We start from the raw sequence: 17,926 nt of genomic DNA, 5'->3' as shown, positions 1-17,926 counted from the left end.
GACATAAATGAGGAATAACTGCAGGTATGAAATTCCTGTGTCAAATAGCAGGTTTCTTTATGACATTTTATATGAAATATTGAACTAGTAGTTTGAAGGGTTTTCCATATTTGGCTACAGCATGTAATTCTTAGCTTTAAAATTAAATCGGTCTTACGGTAAATACTAAATTTAAACAGGCCTGTCCACACCTGAGTTTCATAAGTGGAATTTCCTTATTTGCTGAAGTATTCTGAGTCCTAAGAAATGAATGGAAACTGCAGAAATTCCAACACCTTTTGAAAATGTAGCTCTTCTTTCATCTTTTCTCTATAAACATACACATAATTCTAAGTGCCCAGATTTCAAAATGAGGACTATAAAAACATATCAATAAAGATTCAGACACTGGCTAGTTGGTCCTTAGAAAATATCTATGATGGGTTTCTCTTGTTTCATAGATGAGTTTGTAAGACCTATTTATTTACCTGAGGCCACTGACAGTTAAACAAAAGAAGAAAAAAAAAAAAGTAAGATGAGAGCAAGTTGGAAAGATTTCGCTTCATTAGCATGCCAATAGCGTAATGCCTGATGCATATGTTTTTGGAAGAAATTAATTTTTGAATTGAGTCCATCACTAAAGGGGAGATTGAGTGTAACTGTCAACTATTCATGTCTAACAAAAGACATTTTATATGTTTTATTTGGTGCAGTTCCTGTTTTTTCATCCTTTTTCCTTCTCCAGTTTCAGCACCAGGATATCCTCCTTCTTCATCCTTGGGATTCTAGACAAAAGCTCCATGCAGTCCCAGTTTACTAATTTTTACTCATAATTTCTTCTCCTTTTTTGAGTGGCCTTGTATTTCTCCTTTTTACTCTATAGCTCAACTCCTTTTTGTGAGAGTCTGCTAACAGTTTGGTCATTAGTTGTATTATTTGTCTGTGCATTAATGCATATTTTTGGAAATTGTTTTCAAGTCATACTTAATTGCTTATTGTACATTTCAGAGTCTACTTTTCTGCAGAACATAATGTGTTAAATATTAGCTAGAAGTTTCTTCAGCTCATAAAAGAGTATGATGCTCTTGCATGATGGTTCTTGTCACTTCAAAACAGTACAGCATGATTTTTGTTTTTATTTTACAGCTTCCCATGACTTTCTTCATGTTACTTCTACTCCCCAAACTTTTACAGCTTCAGAAATAACAGACACTGGTAAATAATAGTAATATTATTTCAGAAGCATACCCTTTTGTTTGGTTGGCTGGTGCTGAAAAGTTACTGCTTCTATGTTGATGATTTCAGACCGTTATTCCATACTGCTTGCGTTGGATGTTCCCCTGTGTATTAGTTTTTGAAATCCTATAACAGCATCCTCAGTCCTGGGATCAGGCACAGCACAGGTTTAAAGAAAGACTGCAACTAGCTTACAGAGCCTGAATCATGCAGTGGCAATCTAATGGGTATGTCAAGAACAGATTTAAATTTTGCAAGGCTTAAGACTGTTACAGTCAAGTAAGATTTGATACTTTTTAGTGATAAGATTGTTTTCTTTCTCTCTTTCTGTCTGTCTGTTTTTTAATGTCCATATAGACGTTGCTGTGATTTTTCCTATGTATTGTCTTAAAATAAGAAAGTAAATACATCTCAGGCCAGACCTAACTAAGCTGTACTTTAGGTTGCAGCTTTGGAGATAGGTTGTTTTTCCTGTAGCCTTTGATATCTAGGGATGCTTAAGTTCTTTAAGCATTGCTTGAACGTGAACAACTATGTGCCTAAGAGGTCAGGGCAATGGGGAAGGGGTAGGAGGAGGTGGAAGGGAAAGGAAAGCAGTTCATTGCCCAAAACTTTTCTCTGGGCAATGCATATGTAGTTTATTAAGTTCTGTGCTGTATAACCTACTGGTTCTTGGCATCCCAATACAGTTGTCAAGAGTTCAGTTTTGCTGCACTGTTCTATTAAGCATCCTACTCCCAGGCAATGATTTTAAATCAAGTTAGTTCATTCTGTTATATGGGATACCTGGGACCAAATCTGACTGAAAAAAAATGGCTGAAATTGAGAAACTGCACAGAGCTAGGTGACTTAATGAAGTAGTATTGAGAGACTTTAATCTCCTGAAATCAAAATTTTTCCTAAATTTTCTGAAGAATTCTTAAATTCATGGAAAGATGTGGTATAAATTGTAGAGCTGTTTTTTCAGGTGCTATTTAAGGCAAGTGCATGCAGAACTATATATACATTGTTTTTCAAACTCTGTGAACATTTGCACACAAGGGAAAACTAAAATAACACCTTCAGCTAAGTATTTAGTGAGGGTATTTAAAATACCTAGAAAAAAGAAGGTTAATTTTGTAAATACATAAATAATAATAAAAAAAATATTCTCCAGAACAGTGAAAGAGAAAACTGTCCTCAAAATCTCTTTTCTTAATTTATTTACATGAAGTTCTTTCTTCACAGAGAGGGTTATCAAACAGTGGAACAGACTGCCCAGGGAAGTGCTTGAGTCACCATCCCTGGAGGTATTTAAAAGACTTGTAGATGTAGCGCTGAGGGATGTGGTTTAGTGGTAACTTGGCAGTGCTAGGTTAATGGTTGGACTTGGTGATCTTAAAGGCCTCTTCCAACCAAAAAGATTCTATGAGTCTATGGTTTCTCAGGTTTATTTACTTTTTTTTTTTTTTTTACTGCAACTAGAGATATTACTGAGTTGAAAATATCCATGCCCACAATTATTACAGAACCTCAGTTGTTACAAAAGGCACTGGGTAAAACTGATCACTTTATTTAATTGTAAAGATTTTCTTTTAATTTTTATCCTTGCTGCTATTTTTGGAAGCTTTGTGTTGCTTTATTGTCACCATCCCAGTAATTCATACGACTTATTGCTGCCATTAACTAGGTTCTCATCTGCACTCATTGTTCTTTGTAGATGGAGGATCGGAAGGGCATAGTGATGGGCTCCCTTTAGTTGCTTGGGTTTGGTTTTGTCATTGTTGAGGTTACCAGCTGTGGACCTGCCTTTCTGAATTTGGGTTTTTTTTACACCTGTGCTGAGAGAACTTAACTGTGAGAGGGAATTAAGAGTTTAACATATACTTCTGCATAATGTTTCTGTGAAAAGAGTGTTTTGACTAGCTTTATATTGGCTGGCCCACTGACTGTTTTCTGGATCAAAAGGTGTTTTCTTACTACCTGTAATTTTTAATGTGCTAAGATTATTAAATAGTAATAAGAATGCTCATTAGTATGAATAATTAGGTTATGTGGTTTCCACATTGACTTTCACACCAGCTTAACAGTTTATAAGACACAGTAATTGCTGATTTGCAAGCAAATTTCCCTGTGCTTCCATTTTAACAATGCAACATTTGTCTGCTGATTCCTGTGCTATCCATAGTAGCTCTGAGGCAATTAAGCCTTTTAACACAAGGTTATCTTTCCAGATTTAGGTGAAAGGAAGCCTCTTTCTTCGAGATCCACAACATCTGGCATGCCAGTAATGCCACCAATATCAGCTGGTAATAATATCACTCTTTATTGTGGTTCTCCTGACATCTAGGCAGTCTTTATCAAAAGACAAAGCAATGCTTTGTTAAATGGAGAGTTTATTCTCACGTGCTCTGTATGAAAGTGTAACTGGAGAGAGAGAGACCAGTTGTATCTGCTGCAATGTTTGAGAAATTTGGAATGAAATTTTGAAATGATAAGATTCATTTTTATTATGTTTGTAAATGATTAGCTAGATTGTTCTGTGGGGTTCTCATCCATTTTTTTGTAAAGGGTTGTATATATATGGGGGCCTGTTATTTAGAATCGTTAAATAAGTGCTAGCATGTCAAATCGGGTCCTTTTGTACATTGAATGCAAAAGCTTCTCCATAGGTGGAAAAAGCTTTAGCTGCTGTTCTTAAGAATACTCCATGAGTTTTTAACCATGGGAAAATGCCAGATACTGATTTGGTTAGTGAGTCATTGAAAGTTGCCAGAAAATTTTCACGTAGAAGGGACATGAACAGAAGGTTTTCAATTTCTAAAGGTTGGGAATATCCAAAAATCCCAGAGAAATCACTAGGGACCACTTCCTTATTTCCACCAACTTCTTCATCATTGTGCATGCTTGAAAACTGTCACCAACAGTCTTGCCTCCCTTACATCTGGAGTCAAGCCCACAGTGTAGCAAAGATGCGCAGTGCATCTATACAGGACACATAGACTAGGTGTCACGCTGGTTTATGTGTTGTCATGCATTTTCTCTGTACAAAATTAGCATAAGAGAGTATGAGACAGTCACTTTAGGGAATTTGCTTGTTCTTCAGTGTACAATGGGATGATGGACTGTACAAGCGTAAGGGTTGAGAGATGGGCTAGAATTCTGCAGAAAAATTGCCTTTGATCACGTGTTTGCAGGCATTTCTCTACAGAGTCACTGTGCTTTATTAGACCAGGGACGAAGATTTCTGAACCATAGAATAAAGGCTTTGGGAGATTCTAGGGAAAAGTGAGATCACATGTTGACTTCTGAATCCAAAGGTGGGTCTATTGGTTCTCATGTTCCCTCTGCAATGATTGTTGGCATCTGTCAACAAAATGTAAGGAACGGTTTGGTGAAGTAGACATTTAGCTACTTTTCTGCTGATGGAGACCCATTTGGCTAATGAGTTTCTAAGAGTTTTCTCTTAGTTGCAAACACGGCAAGACAGATGACCGCTGATTTGGTCACTGAGTCCTGAGCTATTGCCAGGAGAAGGGATGTATTGCGCTAAATGCAGACATTTGGGGTGTTGTGAACCAGTGCTGCTTGTACTGCTGTGGCAAGACTGTGTGGGTATCTCAAGATCATCTCCATGTCTGACCGCAGCAAGCCACAGACCGGACGTGGAATCCACCTCATCTGCTTCACTGAAAACCACAAGGACTGTGATGGGTAAATAGCCAGTGATTCCCTTCCTATGTTGATTACTTTGGCAGTACTTTTCTGTGCAGCGATGAGGCTGTTGAGACGTTTTGATGTCCTGAAAAGCGGGTCCACAATGCAATGGGTCCCTTATGGCTCCGTATTAGCAGTTGCTCCATTTGTAAGCTTTCTGCTGCCTTTTTTTGGGGTTCCACTTCTAGGTTTACTCTGTTACGTTGGGCTACCTACACCAGTTGAAAGACGGCATCATGCTCCTAAGAGGAGTGATGTGTGACATGGAAGCCTGCCCCAAGCAGGGCCGTGTCTCCTTGTTTATAGCTGTGTCGTGATACCACGCATGCGGCAGCGGCCTGTCTGAAGACCTGAAGGTGGTTTTTGTGTTTGATCTTAGCTACTCGAAGACCAAGGCTGAAGTCCACCACTCCTTCCTCCCTGGCAACCCAGAAAACCATGATGGGTAACTAGCAAAACCCTTCTTTTTCCCTTTTCACCTTTCTCTCTCGCTCCACATCACGCCTCCCATCCCAACCACCCGGCATCCTTGTCATCTTCCATGGAGAGTATGAAGACTTGTCGGTGCAGCTTGGCTTGCCGAAGCACTCGCCACAGTTGTTCTGCAATTCTGTTGTTCGATCCCATGCTTTTTCCATTGCTGACAGGCATTTTCTGTGGGAACTCAGTGACAGCTTGCGTGGAGAACCTAATATCGCACCTTGCCTTCAGCTGTCATTCCCCTGCTTCATTGTGTTTTGGTAGCGGTCGTTCTTTCTCTGACACATTCAAATATGACAGCATTCTTAAGAGGCAAATTCCGTCTGGGCTGGCACAAGAGGACAGCACTGCACGTCAGCTGCCCACCCGGGTCTCCTGGTCCAAGGGTGCAGCTGTTGGTTGCTTCAGCGCTGGCTTTCAAGGTTGTCCTCTGCGCTCACCTTCGCCTTGTCATTACCTGGAGTTGGGAATGCTCTGTTCTACTGCTGCTTTTGAGGCCACGTTAGGGTTTTAAGAACAATGCCTCTTTTCAGCTTTTGGTGAATCACAGCGTGTTTCTTCAAGTTTCACAATACCGGCAGCCTTTGGCACCTGGCCGTGCTGCTGACCTAATTTGGTAAAGATATTTCTTGCAGTTCTGGTAACAATGCAAGATGGGAATTGTCCCAAGAGGTGGTGTTGTGCTTTTAGCCAAACTGTTATTTCTCTTGGGCCTACGTTGGTGTGAAGAAAGCGCGTAGAGTTGAAACTGCCATACATGAAAAGCCGCATTTACTTCAGGCATTGCATAGGAAACTTGACCACGATGGGTGGAGATGCTCGTGGCGATAGCTACTTTCACATTGTCAGGTGTCCAAGACCTGTCCTGTGGGCTGGGCAGTATTTTTTGGCCCATGAGGTAACAAAGCAATCCACAATCAGGCTGGTGAGCCTACAGACCTGAAGACAAGTGCAAGTTAGGAGTGTAATGAACCCAATTAAGTCTCTTGCAATGTTATTGTGGCACTTTTTTCTGTGGCAGTCTTGCTTTCATATCATATGAGATATGTCATGTGCTTCAAGGTCTGTTCCAGGGAAGTTACATTTCTTGCCTTGAATTACTTAAAGGACTTTTCTTAGCTTTCTTGTTTTTACAGTTGAGAAATCAGATACTTGTAATTATAACAAAACATACAAATTTGCCTAGGCTAAGGGTATTTCTTTCTCTTTCCCTGTCTGGTGATGTTGTCTGGATCCCTTTTTATGTTCTCTTCTTTTTGCCAATTTTTTTAATTGGATTTGTTTCAATATCAAAAATTTGCTTTCTCTTTGCCTCTCTTTGCCCAGTGTTCTTGTGCTTTTTTAGGCTTACATTGCCAGTAACCTCACGGGAATTTTTTTCCATTCTATTTGTGACATTCCATTTCATTTTTTGCACCATATTTATGTGGTTTTATACATCTCTGCATATTACCCTCTTTCTTTTTTTAATTTTTCTTTATTTTGCAGAATGTACTTTAAGTTTCTCCATTTCCTTATTATTCAGAAACTAAACCATATAGTCCATGGTTGCTGATGATGCCATCGTGTGATGGTTCATGTATCTTTTAAATAACAAGCCACTTTTTTTTTCCAGCCTCACATGACTTTCTTCATGTTACTTTCCCTCCCCAAACATCTACATCTGCAAAAATGTCAAAGCAAGAATCTGGTAAATGACAAATGTTTTATTTCCGATCCTTGATCTTCCTTGATATTTACGTAGTACTATTCCAATGTTTATTAATTGTCCTGGCTTTTTAATGTTGCCTACAGTGGTCTTTCATTTTTTCATGAAGGCTTCATGTTATTTGTAATAGTTGCCAGTGTCCAGCATTTCTAGTCTCAAGTAAGTGATCCTGATATAATCTGGCTAGTGTCATATCAAGGTAGTAACGTTTCAGGGTAGTATCATATTACTGAAGAGTTGCGGGGAGGGGAGAGAGTGGGGCAAAATTCAGCAGATGAGAGGAAATTCTTGAGCTTCGGTGAATTTGGGGTTGTCAGTATAACCATTATCCTTTGGGGATGGAATGTTTTGTCTTTAGCTAGTAAGCACTTTTTAAAGAGATTTGTTGGTTGAACATTTGTTTCCTGTTATAACTTTTTTAAGTAGTCTCTAATACTCAAAGGTCTGCTGCAGTAGAGCATTTTGGTATTAAAAATTATTTTTACAGTTATTTTTGCTAATAATTTATTATTTCTCCCTGTGTATTTATGAAGAAAATAGTTTTTTAGGCAGAATATGTGCATTTGTATTTGAGCATGAGAGTTTTCCCAGAATGTTCATAAAAAGAAGTAGAGAGTTGCTGTGAGGTTCTCATCTGTGATTCTGTTCATGCTAGGATGATTTAAGCAAGTGACATTTTATTACATTGTTATATCAAACATTATTCTCCTTCTGAGGACCAACTTTAAAATCAGTTTTCTTGATTCTGCAGTATACTATGCTGAGACAACAAAGCATATACAAAGCTGGCTTCTGAGTGAAAAATTAGTTGAAGCTACTTCTTCATCTCCTTTTGATACGTTTACCAGGAGTGTACAGTATTGTAAGGGCAAGGAGCATTAATTTTTTTCAATGCACTTACGTAAGTGCTATACAGTGCTTGTGTGTCAAAGATGCATGTCTTGTGACCTGAATGAAATATCTTTATTTATAGAATTGTTGAAGATGCACAGGTTACATGGAAACATAGGACTGTGGATGCTTGACATTTACTAAATGTACAAACACAGTATTATGAGTCTCAGGAAGGATTTGGTCCTTCATTTTAAGTGCACAGGTTCAAAAGTGCTGCGTGGTATAAACGGTAAAATACTTTGAGAATAGTGAGGCTGCATTTCTCTGGTCAGGATGTTTAAAGTAGAATACAAATCTCAAATAATGTAAAATTCATTCAGGCCTGGGTTTTCTGCTCATTTGCACTTTTGTACTCTTATTTTGTTGGTGTAGAGTTAGTAGAACAGGAGAACGGGTGGCTGAATTGCTCTGAAATCAGTTTGGTTGGTTATCCACTGTGTGCAGGGATGAGTAGCTGCCTGAGGTGTAAAGCAGGGGTGTATCAGACCCTGAAGTCTTCAGTGCAAAACAACTGTGTATATTTTTGGCCCTTTCAAGTTATATATTCCAGCCCAGTGCTGACGATTTTTCATTTTAATAATTCTAAAACTTACTAAATGGACAGCATCTTGCATTTGTTGCTGTATTAGTTAAATGCAACTTAGTAAACATAGCTATGAAAACGTGAATTTGTTAGCTATGTGTTTGTGAGAGGCAATGTGATCTAAAATCTTAACACCTGAAAATGACTTATTTCTCTATTACAGTAACTTTTCAAGCACCTTTCAAACCTGTTACATCTGACAAGAGTGAAGTGGAACTGGGTAAATGATCATTAATGTTTTTTGTCATCTGGAGTTTAGATTATGTTTTCCCTAGTCTTATTTCTTAAACTTTGGTCAGCGTTCTTTTAGTTTCTTATCACAGATAAATTTAGAAAAGTATTAGCTTTTATCTATTGCAGAAGTCACACTGAACACAAACATGATGCAGCTGTGTTAATACTCCATGGGTGGTACTGACAGTTATCCTGCCTCTGCATGAATGCAATATTTTTTGTTTCTTTTTAAAGTTGAGAACTCTTATTTTATCCAAGGTCATTTCAGTCATATCAAACTACGTTCATTATATGGAAAACTTTTAGCAGCTAGTGCAGTGGGACTTGACTGCGTTCTGTGGCATGTTCTCTCAGAACTATCACAGCATTCTCTCTTGATGTAAAGAATCTGTATATTTAGATTTCTTATTACTTGTCCTTCGACTTTAATCAGTCATGAGTGTTCTTAACATCAGGAGCACCTACTTTTCAGTTCTTTATATACCACTGCCCATAGAAATAGTCCATGTTTCTTTCATGCCGGCTGCATAATTTTTCTAACAGAAACGGTGGTCTTAGTGATCTGAAAGAATCTGGGGTTTTTGCATTTGTGTTTTCTCTAAAAAGTTGTCATAAAAACATAAAGGTGTTTTTAAGCCATTTTCCACTGAAGGGTGGTCTTTCTCAATAACCCTGTTTATATCGAAGTAACTTTGTGGCAGTTGTGGGGAAAATCCGATCCCTGGGCAAAATGTGGATTTGTTGACTATGTTCAGGAAGGTGTTTTGATACCACCTGTGTGAAGACTGTCTGCCTCAGTATCTCAAGACTCTTTGTCTTTTGTTAGCTGTTTTGTTAGCTCCACAGAGACCAGCTTTGATCGACATCTCTTTCTTACCTGGTAACCAGAAGTATAGCAATAGGTAAATTGCACATACTTGCATTATAGTTTCCACTTTCTCATCACTGCCCTGGGCTGTAGTAAGACCAGAAGTCATTATCCTTAAACAAAAGGTGCCTCTCAGATTTCTTGTGCAATACTTTCACTTCAACTGTTTCTTTTTTATTAGCAAGTACAAAGCATTCTGCTCAGACTGAATAACGGAGGAACATACTTGTGTATTACTGTAAGCAGTTTTATGTAGGTTTAGTTCTTATTCGAAATTTTCTCTACCTAAGCTTTTAAAAAATGTAGTAGATATGAGAATACCACTCTGATCGGACTCATGTTGTATCCATACCATAGGAGACATCAGCTTGGTTGTTCTTCTGTCAGTCATCCTACAGCTGACTCTCAGGCCATTTAGTGTCTTGATTTTTATTTGTGTCATTGTTTCCTTTCACAGAACAGCTTCTGCCAGCTAGGTACTGTGGTATTTTAGTGGCTTTGATGCCACTGCAACTTTTAAAATTCAGATTCTCTTTTCAGTTTCGGATGAAACACAGCCTATTTCTTCAAGATCCACGTTTGCTATTCCAGAAATGCCATCAACAATATCTGGTACTGACATTTCTTGAAAATTTAATTTTATTAGTGTTAGGAATTCTCACAAGAAATGTCTTTATACTTTTGATTGTATTGTTAATTTACATTTCTCTACCTTGGGGTTAATCTTATTACAGGAAGAAGGTGGTATATTGCTAAATTTGGGATAACTGTTGAAATCGTAGGCTTTTAGGATTATCATGACACAGAATAGTGGAGTGTCATGGTTATATCTTTTTTTTTTTTGTTAATTTTGTATTACACACAAATTAAAATTTTTCTGGAAGTTTTAAGGATGAAGAAGACTTAGATTATCGTTGTTTATTTGTACTTTGGTTGGACATGAATTTGATCGTACTATAATTATTGATTTATATCAATATGTAGCCCTGACCTGATTCAGCTGTCCAGATTTTGCAAAAGTACCATATCAACAGATTCCCTGAAATCAGTGTAACTACCAGCAGCCACCGGTGGATAGTTATTATGAATAAATATATAAATAAATAAAGGTACTTTTGTGACTCATGATACTCTATTTGTGCAGTGTAATTTCCCTAACATCTTTTGCTTCAAAATTATGATTACAGAAATATTTATTGTGATAAACAGTGATTAGACAGGTTCAAGCTGAATGTGGTATTTGTTTGGTTTAGGTTTTTTTTACAGTAACTGCTCAAATACTTTTGCAATCTCTTATATTGGACTCAAGTGGAACTGAGTAAATTATTATGATGTTCTTTTAATGTCTAATATGATAATTTCTCAGACAAGCACCAATATATTTTCTTTTACTGGCTTCTGGTTGTGAAAACTTGTCAGCCTCTTTTATTTCAGATTTTAGGATAAATTCTAAAGCCTCTCAACAGTTCTTGTTTTGCAGAACACATATATAGTGTGGTTGGTTAATATTCATGGTTCTGACAATTTTCTTGTCTCTCTGTGAATGGAATGGTTCCTTTCTTTCTGAAGCTGAAAATTTTATACAACTGTACGCTGTTTCAAGTTGTTTGCAGTGTGAATGTTCATTTGATGGAACTTTTTTCGGCATCTAGCATGCTGGATACCCCTTCCAACCCCAGTTATACTTTCACTGATTCTGTGATACTGCTTTAGGTTGATACCACTTGCTTTTGTTATGCAGTGAACCATTCCCACATGACTTTGAAAAATGCCGGCTGGCTGATTTAATGTGTATCCCACATTGCATCAGGTGTATTTATAAACTAAATGTTAAATAGTAGTGAGCTTTTGTGTGCAGACAAAACAATGCTTCTTGTAACTTGAGCTCTTAATTTACTCTACATCTTCCTAAAGAGGTCATTTACAGGCTTTTTTCCATGCCAGATATACACGTTTTCCAACTTGTATGCAGAAAGTGATGGTTTTAGGTTGAATTAAGCCCTGATGCATAACTTTATGCCTAATTTCTAATGTGAAGGCATGACGTATCAAAATAAGACAAGGCATTTGCAGCTCCTTATTTAAAAAACTTATCTGTAACATCCAAACTAAAATGTAAAGGAGAAGGGGTTTGCTGTCAGCTGTTGCTATTGGATAGAATTTTAAAACCAAATGCAGACAGGTGGCCTTGTAGAAAATGCCTAAAAATTAGATTTTATGTATCAAAAGACAACCCAAACCCTCACAAAACAAAGAATGGAGTAGGCTACCACAAATATCAACTAGAAACGTGTATCTAAAATAAATGTAGACCTTTTGGACCTGCTAATAAAGGGCCAAAGATTACCTTATCTAAAGACTGATCTCACTCAATGTTTCAAGATTGTTTTCATATTTGATCTTAGCACTTCCCAGGGACAGGCCACAGAAAATGATGGCAAAAGGATTGGAAAAGCAAGAGGGAATTTGACATGCTATTTTACCAATTCCATTTGCTTTTCCATCCTTTGCCATCATTTCTGTTGGCTGTGGACAGTGCTAAGATTCATTCAGACAAATTGCTTTGAAGACTACTTGATGCAAGGCTTTTTTTTTTTTTTTCCTTTCTTCCTCCCCCCCTCCCCCCCCTAGCCATTTCTCTGTAATTAAAGCTGAAATATGATTAACCACACTGACTAAATAGTCTACAAAAGGACCTCTGCTAGCATATGTTGCCTTCAATTTTCTTCTGGTATTTGCAATTTTCTTTCAAAGAATAGGTATTTGAAAAAAAAGGCCAGTGAGAATTCTACCTAGCACGAGATAGCAGAATTGACCCTATTTCGTTTCACACCAGCTTCAGTGTTTAACACCTCATTTCACTTCTGATCTTTTGAGCTGCTGCCATCTTGCTTGATCTCACATCGGTGTTGTCTTGAACTGCTCAACAGCTGCTGTCCAAATACTGTGCTCTGAAGTAAACTCTCATTTTAACTCCAGGTTTTCTTTCAGCTTTTGATGAAAAGCAGCACATTTCTTCAAGATCTGAAACATCTGGCATACAAGAAATGCTGTCAGCTGTACCTGGTAATAACTGAAAATGTGATTTTAAATAGAAATTCTCACAGATATTTCATCATACTTTTGGTATATTGCTAGTTAAGTTTAACATGAATCAGAATAACTACAGAACTGGCATAATTAATTTTCTCTCTCAAATGCCAGACTAACTTAGGAAATCTTGTATGATCCTTGAAAACAGGAATTATTCTCTTCTAATTTTGGTCTACATTCCTAATATATTTGCAAGTCTGTATTGCTGTGCTTGATGATAATAGGCTTTGGCATGTCTTATTACATATAGTAGTGTTCTCTTTTTAAATTGCAGTAGTGCAGATGCGTAAGAGTGAAAGCTAATATAAGTTTGGGTTAAATCCCTGAATGAAACTGTTCTAATGGTTGAAAGTGTTGAATAAGTCCCATAGAAATAACAGGTCAATAGCAAGGAATATGTGGGCTTCAAAATAGTGAGGAACGGACCTTTGAGTCCTTTCATTTTACTTATTTAAAGCAGTTATTTGAGATAGACATTTTACTGCCTGTAAGTGAGACAGCATAGGTCTGAGGTTGATAGAAATAGTAGGATGCTTTTCACATGTATTGCTGTATTACTTGAGTACAATTTTTTTAAACTAAACTGCACAACATTGCAGTTAAATAAAGTATTTGCAACAAATTGATCTTGAGCTGGTGCTTCTATGGTAGATGTGATGCTTTCAAACAGCCTTGAAACCTGTTATACCAGACTCCAGTAATATTAAACTGGTTGGATGATGGTATTTTCTTGACGTTTAAATTACTTACACTTATTAATATACAATGATATAAAGTATATCGTTTTCCTGTTCTTGCTTGCCAACATTTATTCTTTAGGATTCTTCTACTTCCTGTTTTCAGAAAATAAGCTAAAACTTGCCAAAACTTACCGATGCGTTACAAAATGACACTGAACAAATCCAGTTTTATCAGTGCTATCCAACTGCCTGTAATTGCAGATTAATGGCAAAGCTTGGAGATTCCAACTAAACATTCTTAAAATCAAGAAATTGAGATGAACTAAATTTTATGCATTTATTCTTAAGAGGTATTAATCAGTATTTATCATTAATGCATCTTCCATACTGAGCAATAACTTGCGATCAAGTGCCTTAACAGAAAGTTTCAGTAATGGTTTTCTATATATTGATATAATAGCACATCCAAGTTGAATTCTTTATTCTGCATGCTTTGCCTATAAAGAAAGTTATATACTCTTTAAACCAGAGGGATCAATTTCCCAACACTTACAATGTTTGGGAGAATGGAGAAAATCATGTCTGATCTAGTCTGGAATTCAACATAAACATTTCTGTGCACAGATAATTCCCATATTTGAAGGAGAGTTAAAAATGTGATGAAATATGATAATAATGTTAATTAACGTATTCTAGGCTTAGGCTTGGTATGAGATGGGAATGTACTGTTAGCATGTACAGTTGTTTGTATTTAAAGGACTTCCTCGGAACAACCTAATAAGTTCCGATTTTTAGTTTTGTGTGGGGGTGTTGGGGAGGTGAGGAAGGGGGAGAGAAGAGAGTGAACAGAAGGACCTTTCAACTAAAGGAAGGTGAGGAAGTCAGCCACACAATGAGAACTGCAGTGAAAATATTTGTTTACATGTTATTTCCTCTGGAGTGGGGCTCTTAGTGATCTTAATGATCTCTCTTAAAAGCCTATTGTTTAGTTGGTCACTTTTTTATTAGTTGTTTTTTGACAAATGTTTACTTGCCAAGGTTCTTCAAGCCTGTTTGAACTCTTCCTTATTTCTTGAAGACTGATTAATGACTTCACATTCATTGTGCTCTGTGGAGCTACACAACCCAAAAAACTAATGTGGTTATTCAGATAATGAACAATATTGTCAATCTAGACTTACTTTTTTCCATTAAAACCACAGTGTTATCACTTGTGCAGAGACTGCCTATTTCAATATTACTTTCACATTTGATTTAGCTACACAGGGACTAGTCCTCAAGTCTACATCTCATCCTTTTTGGAAACTAGACAAACAGTGATGGGTAAGCAATGTGGGATTCCATTTTAGTTTTCATCTCATTGCCACTTGCTTCCTTTTTTCTGCTGCGAACACATGATTACTTCTAAGTCTACGTGGCAACGTTGTTAAAGAGCTGTTTTGTGTCAATCACTTCTTGATCAGCAGCTAGAAAGCATTTTTGATACAAAGTGCTAAGGGACTGGTCTTTTATACCAACCTGTAACAATTTCATTTTTCTGTTGTTGTAAATTAAACTCCAGAAAGTTTAAAAGAAGGAGATTCTTAGGAGTTCTGTCTAGCATCATTTATTAAATCCTGTTGCCACCACATGGGGCTGTATATCTTTCTCTTTATTAACATAATACAGAGGGGACTTTTAAGCAGTCACTATCTTGCTTGTGTTTGCAGTTACATCATCTTGAACACCACAATTGGTGCTGGGTAGTGTGTTGTGCTATCCCAGCAACAGTGAGATTCCCCAGCATTTTAAATCCAGATTTTCTTTTCAGTCCTTAATGAAACACAGATAGTTTCACAATTCATGTCTAAAGCATCTGGAGTCCCGGAAATACCATCAATCCAATCTGGTAATGACATTTCTCGCAAACTGAGTATTCTTGACAGTCTGGAATTATCAGAAGAGTTCCCAGTGTGCTTTTGGTGAAATTTTGGTTTAATTTTCCTTACTTTGGGGATAAGAACAACTGCATAATAAAAATTCTGCATTGGGTACTACTTTTGTTTAAGGCAATGTTTATGATGTTTACAATTCTGAATTATGATTTTTTTTTTAGTTCTTAGTTCACTTTTGCAGTACTAATTGGTCCTATTACCTATAATTGTCATTGAACAATTACGTATTACTTAATGTAATAGAATTTTACAGTATAATGTCCTGGGCGCTTCTGTGCCTGGGAAATACTGTGAGGCTGGTAATCAAACTTTAACTTCTCCATTATATGCAGAGTATCCTGATACAGATAACTACTGTATTACTTGAAGTTATACTGCTTTTTATTTTATATTTACTTTGTTATTATTATAGAGAAGTTTTGTGGTTATTGGTATTTAAGACATCTTCCTGGTCAGTTAAAATGTTGTTGGTGTGTGTATGTGAGGTGTGTAGGAAAATCTCTTTGTAGATTTATTTTCTGTTGACTCTTCAAGTTCACTTGTGGTTTTAAAACACTTAAAAAGTTGTTCAATTTCTAAAAACGGCAGTTGTGTAGAATATTCGAGTATATTTCTCATGAAGAAGGACTCTTAAGCTATGCTGCAGTGACAAAATTCTTATTAGGGAGGTGAAAGAGAGCACAGTGGGCATTGCAAATACACGTTCAGGGTTTTTTTAAAATAGCTCAAGACTTGGTAATCCGGATATGCCTAGGAGAAAAAAGAAATATATGTTTATTTGGGGAGATAAAAGATTTGTTGGCTTTCTGCATATATCCTAAAGAATCAAACCAGTTTCTTTAATATTTTTTCTTCCTCTATAGGAAAAAATTAATTTCCTCTACAGGAAAAAGTTCCTGAACACAGGAATTCTCCTTTTCTTCTTTCTGAACCTTGTCTTCTACTACAGACCTCTATAGATATTTGCAAATGTTCGATAGTATCCCCCTTTACACTAACAAGCAAGTACTCTGTTTTATATTTGCCGTCTTAACTGCTGTGTTTAACAGTTCTTCAACTCAGTGCTAGTAAAGGTGCAAACACTGGCTAGGTAGTTCAGAAAACTTATTTGTGCAGCTCTTGTCATTCTCACTTTTCAGCAAACAAAATGAAGATGGAGAGAACAGCAAATAGCACAGAGCCACAGAGAAGCGTGTAGTCCAATAGATCACTGAAAGGGAGAAATTTCTGAAACTCTTTCAGTCCATCCCCCAGCCAGTCAAGTCTACAAACTTTTTATTGTATTTTCAAAGGATTTTGTTTGCTTAGACTGGAGGAGTCTGATGGAATTCTTTCAGAACAAGAATTCCGTATTTGAAATTTTTTCTTTGTTCATCCATCAAATTTGTGCTCTTCCCCTTTTCCTATAATGTGATCTTGCAAATGTGATGGCAGTTTCAAAATACTGAGTCCATTTTCTAAGGTATCTATTATGTGACCTATCTTCTGCTTGTGTTAAGAATTTGCTCTGCGTTTTTATCAGAAACTCTCTTTTTTTTTTCCAGTAATGTATTCTTATACAAGTAAAGGGATTTTTATTATAATCTTTGCATTTCACTGTTGTCATTTGCATATCTGTTCACTAATTTCTGGGGAAAAAAAGTGACTCTTCTTTTAGCTAATGCTTGTCAAAGTGTGGATAAGAGATTCTGTCTGAAGTACTTCATATCTCTTCAGGATGATAACCTGCTTCTGTGAATTAAGGAGATGCTGTTCCATTAGAGATTCTTACAGACTCTGGTTAAGAAAGCACAAGTTGTTTTTCGTCTACTAGTTGGCTCAGCTCTTGTTGGAAATCCTTATTATGCTCACTGGTATACATTTTTCTGCTCAGAAGTTATTCTTTCCTATCTTCCCAGGCATACATTATTTTAGCCCCAAAGTTCAGATTTCTAAGGGTGGTGAAGAATACAGTAATCAGAGCTAGTTATTAATTATAATTAAATATAAGGTGGTCATTTCCAAAACTTGACAGTATTTTTGATGCGGGCTGAAGTTCTGGGTATGTATTCATTGACTAGTTCTCAATTTATAGTTTGAAAATATTTTTTTGATGCTAGAAAATGGACTTTGGGATCTGTTATTTATTGCAGTTATAAGGCAGCTCTGGAACATCGTGACTGCCATTATTGTCTACTAGGAGCAGTGTTTAGGAAGCAGTTGAGGTTTTTTGGTAATACAGAGTGGCAAAAAAATTAATGTATGGTTTATTTGGTAGGAAAAGTATACCTGAGAAGCAACAATTTAAATATTGATTTATCTGGATATGATTAAAGTTATGCTTTCATACACATAGAGAGACTGCCATAACATCTCAAGATAGTTTCCATCTCTGATCTTAGCTCTCCCAAGACCAGTCCTGGAGCCCACATCTTTTCCGTCTCTGGAAACCACGAGGACAGTGATGGGTAAACATTGATTCCATCATAATTTCTATCATTTTCTTAATACTTAAATATGAAAAGTATTATTTTAAAATTGAGTCAAAATCTTTTGGTTTTT

General features: G+C 36.8%; 1 protein-coding gene across 1 annotated transcript in view; it reads left to right on the top strand.

The window, feature by feature from the left end:
- The window catches only part of ABI3BP (ABI family member 3 binding protein), a gene marked incomplete at its 5' end in the record, with an annotated part of 170,381 nt that overhangs the window by 77,562 nt on the left and 74,893 nt on the right, over positions 1-17,926 (top strand). Inside the window, 9 exons of the mRNA XM_082487505.1 lie at positions 1,126-1,194; positions 1,707-1,761; positions 2,680-2,750; positions 3,429-3,503; positions 4,843-4,908; positions 5,291-5,356; positions 7,007-7,081; positions 8,740-8,796; positions 10,219-10,290. Coding sequence (XP_082343631.1) covers positions 1,126-1,194; positions 1,707-1,761; positions 2,680-2,750; positions 3,429-3,503; positions 4,843-4,908; positions 5,291-5,356; positions 7,007-7,081; positions 8,740-8,796; positions 10,219-10,290 — 606 coding nt within the window. The remainder of the gene's footprint in view (positions 1-1,125; positions 1,195-1,706; positions 1,762-2,679; positions 2,751-3,428; positions 3,504-4,842; positions 4,909-5,290; positions 5,357-7,006; positions 7,082-8,739; positions 8,797-10,218; positions 10,291-17,926) is intronic.

This window comes from Vanellus vanellus, assembly GCF_965231255.1.
Source record: "Vanellus vanellus genome assembly, chromosome: 1".
Lineage (NCBI taxonomy): Eukaryota > Metazoa > Chordata > Aves > Charadriiformes > Charadriidae > Vanellus > Vanellus vanellus.
This window is presented reverse-complemented; position numbering and strand designations above follow the sequence as displayed.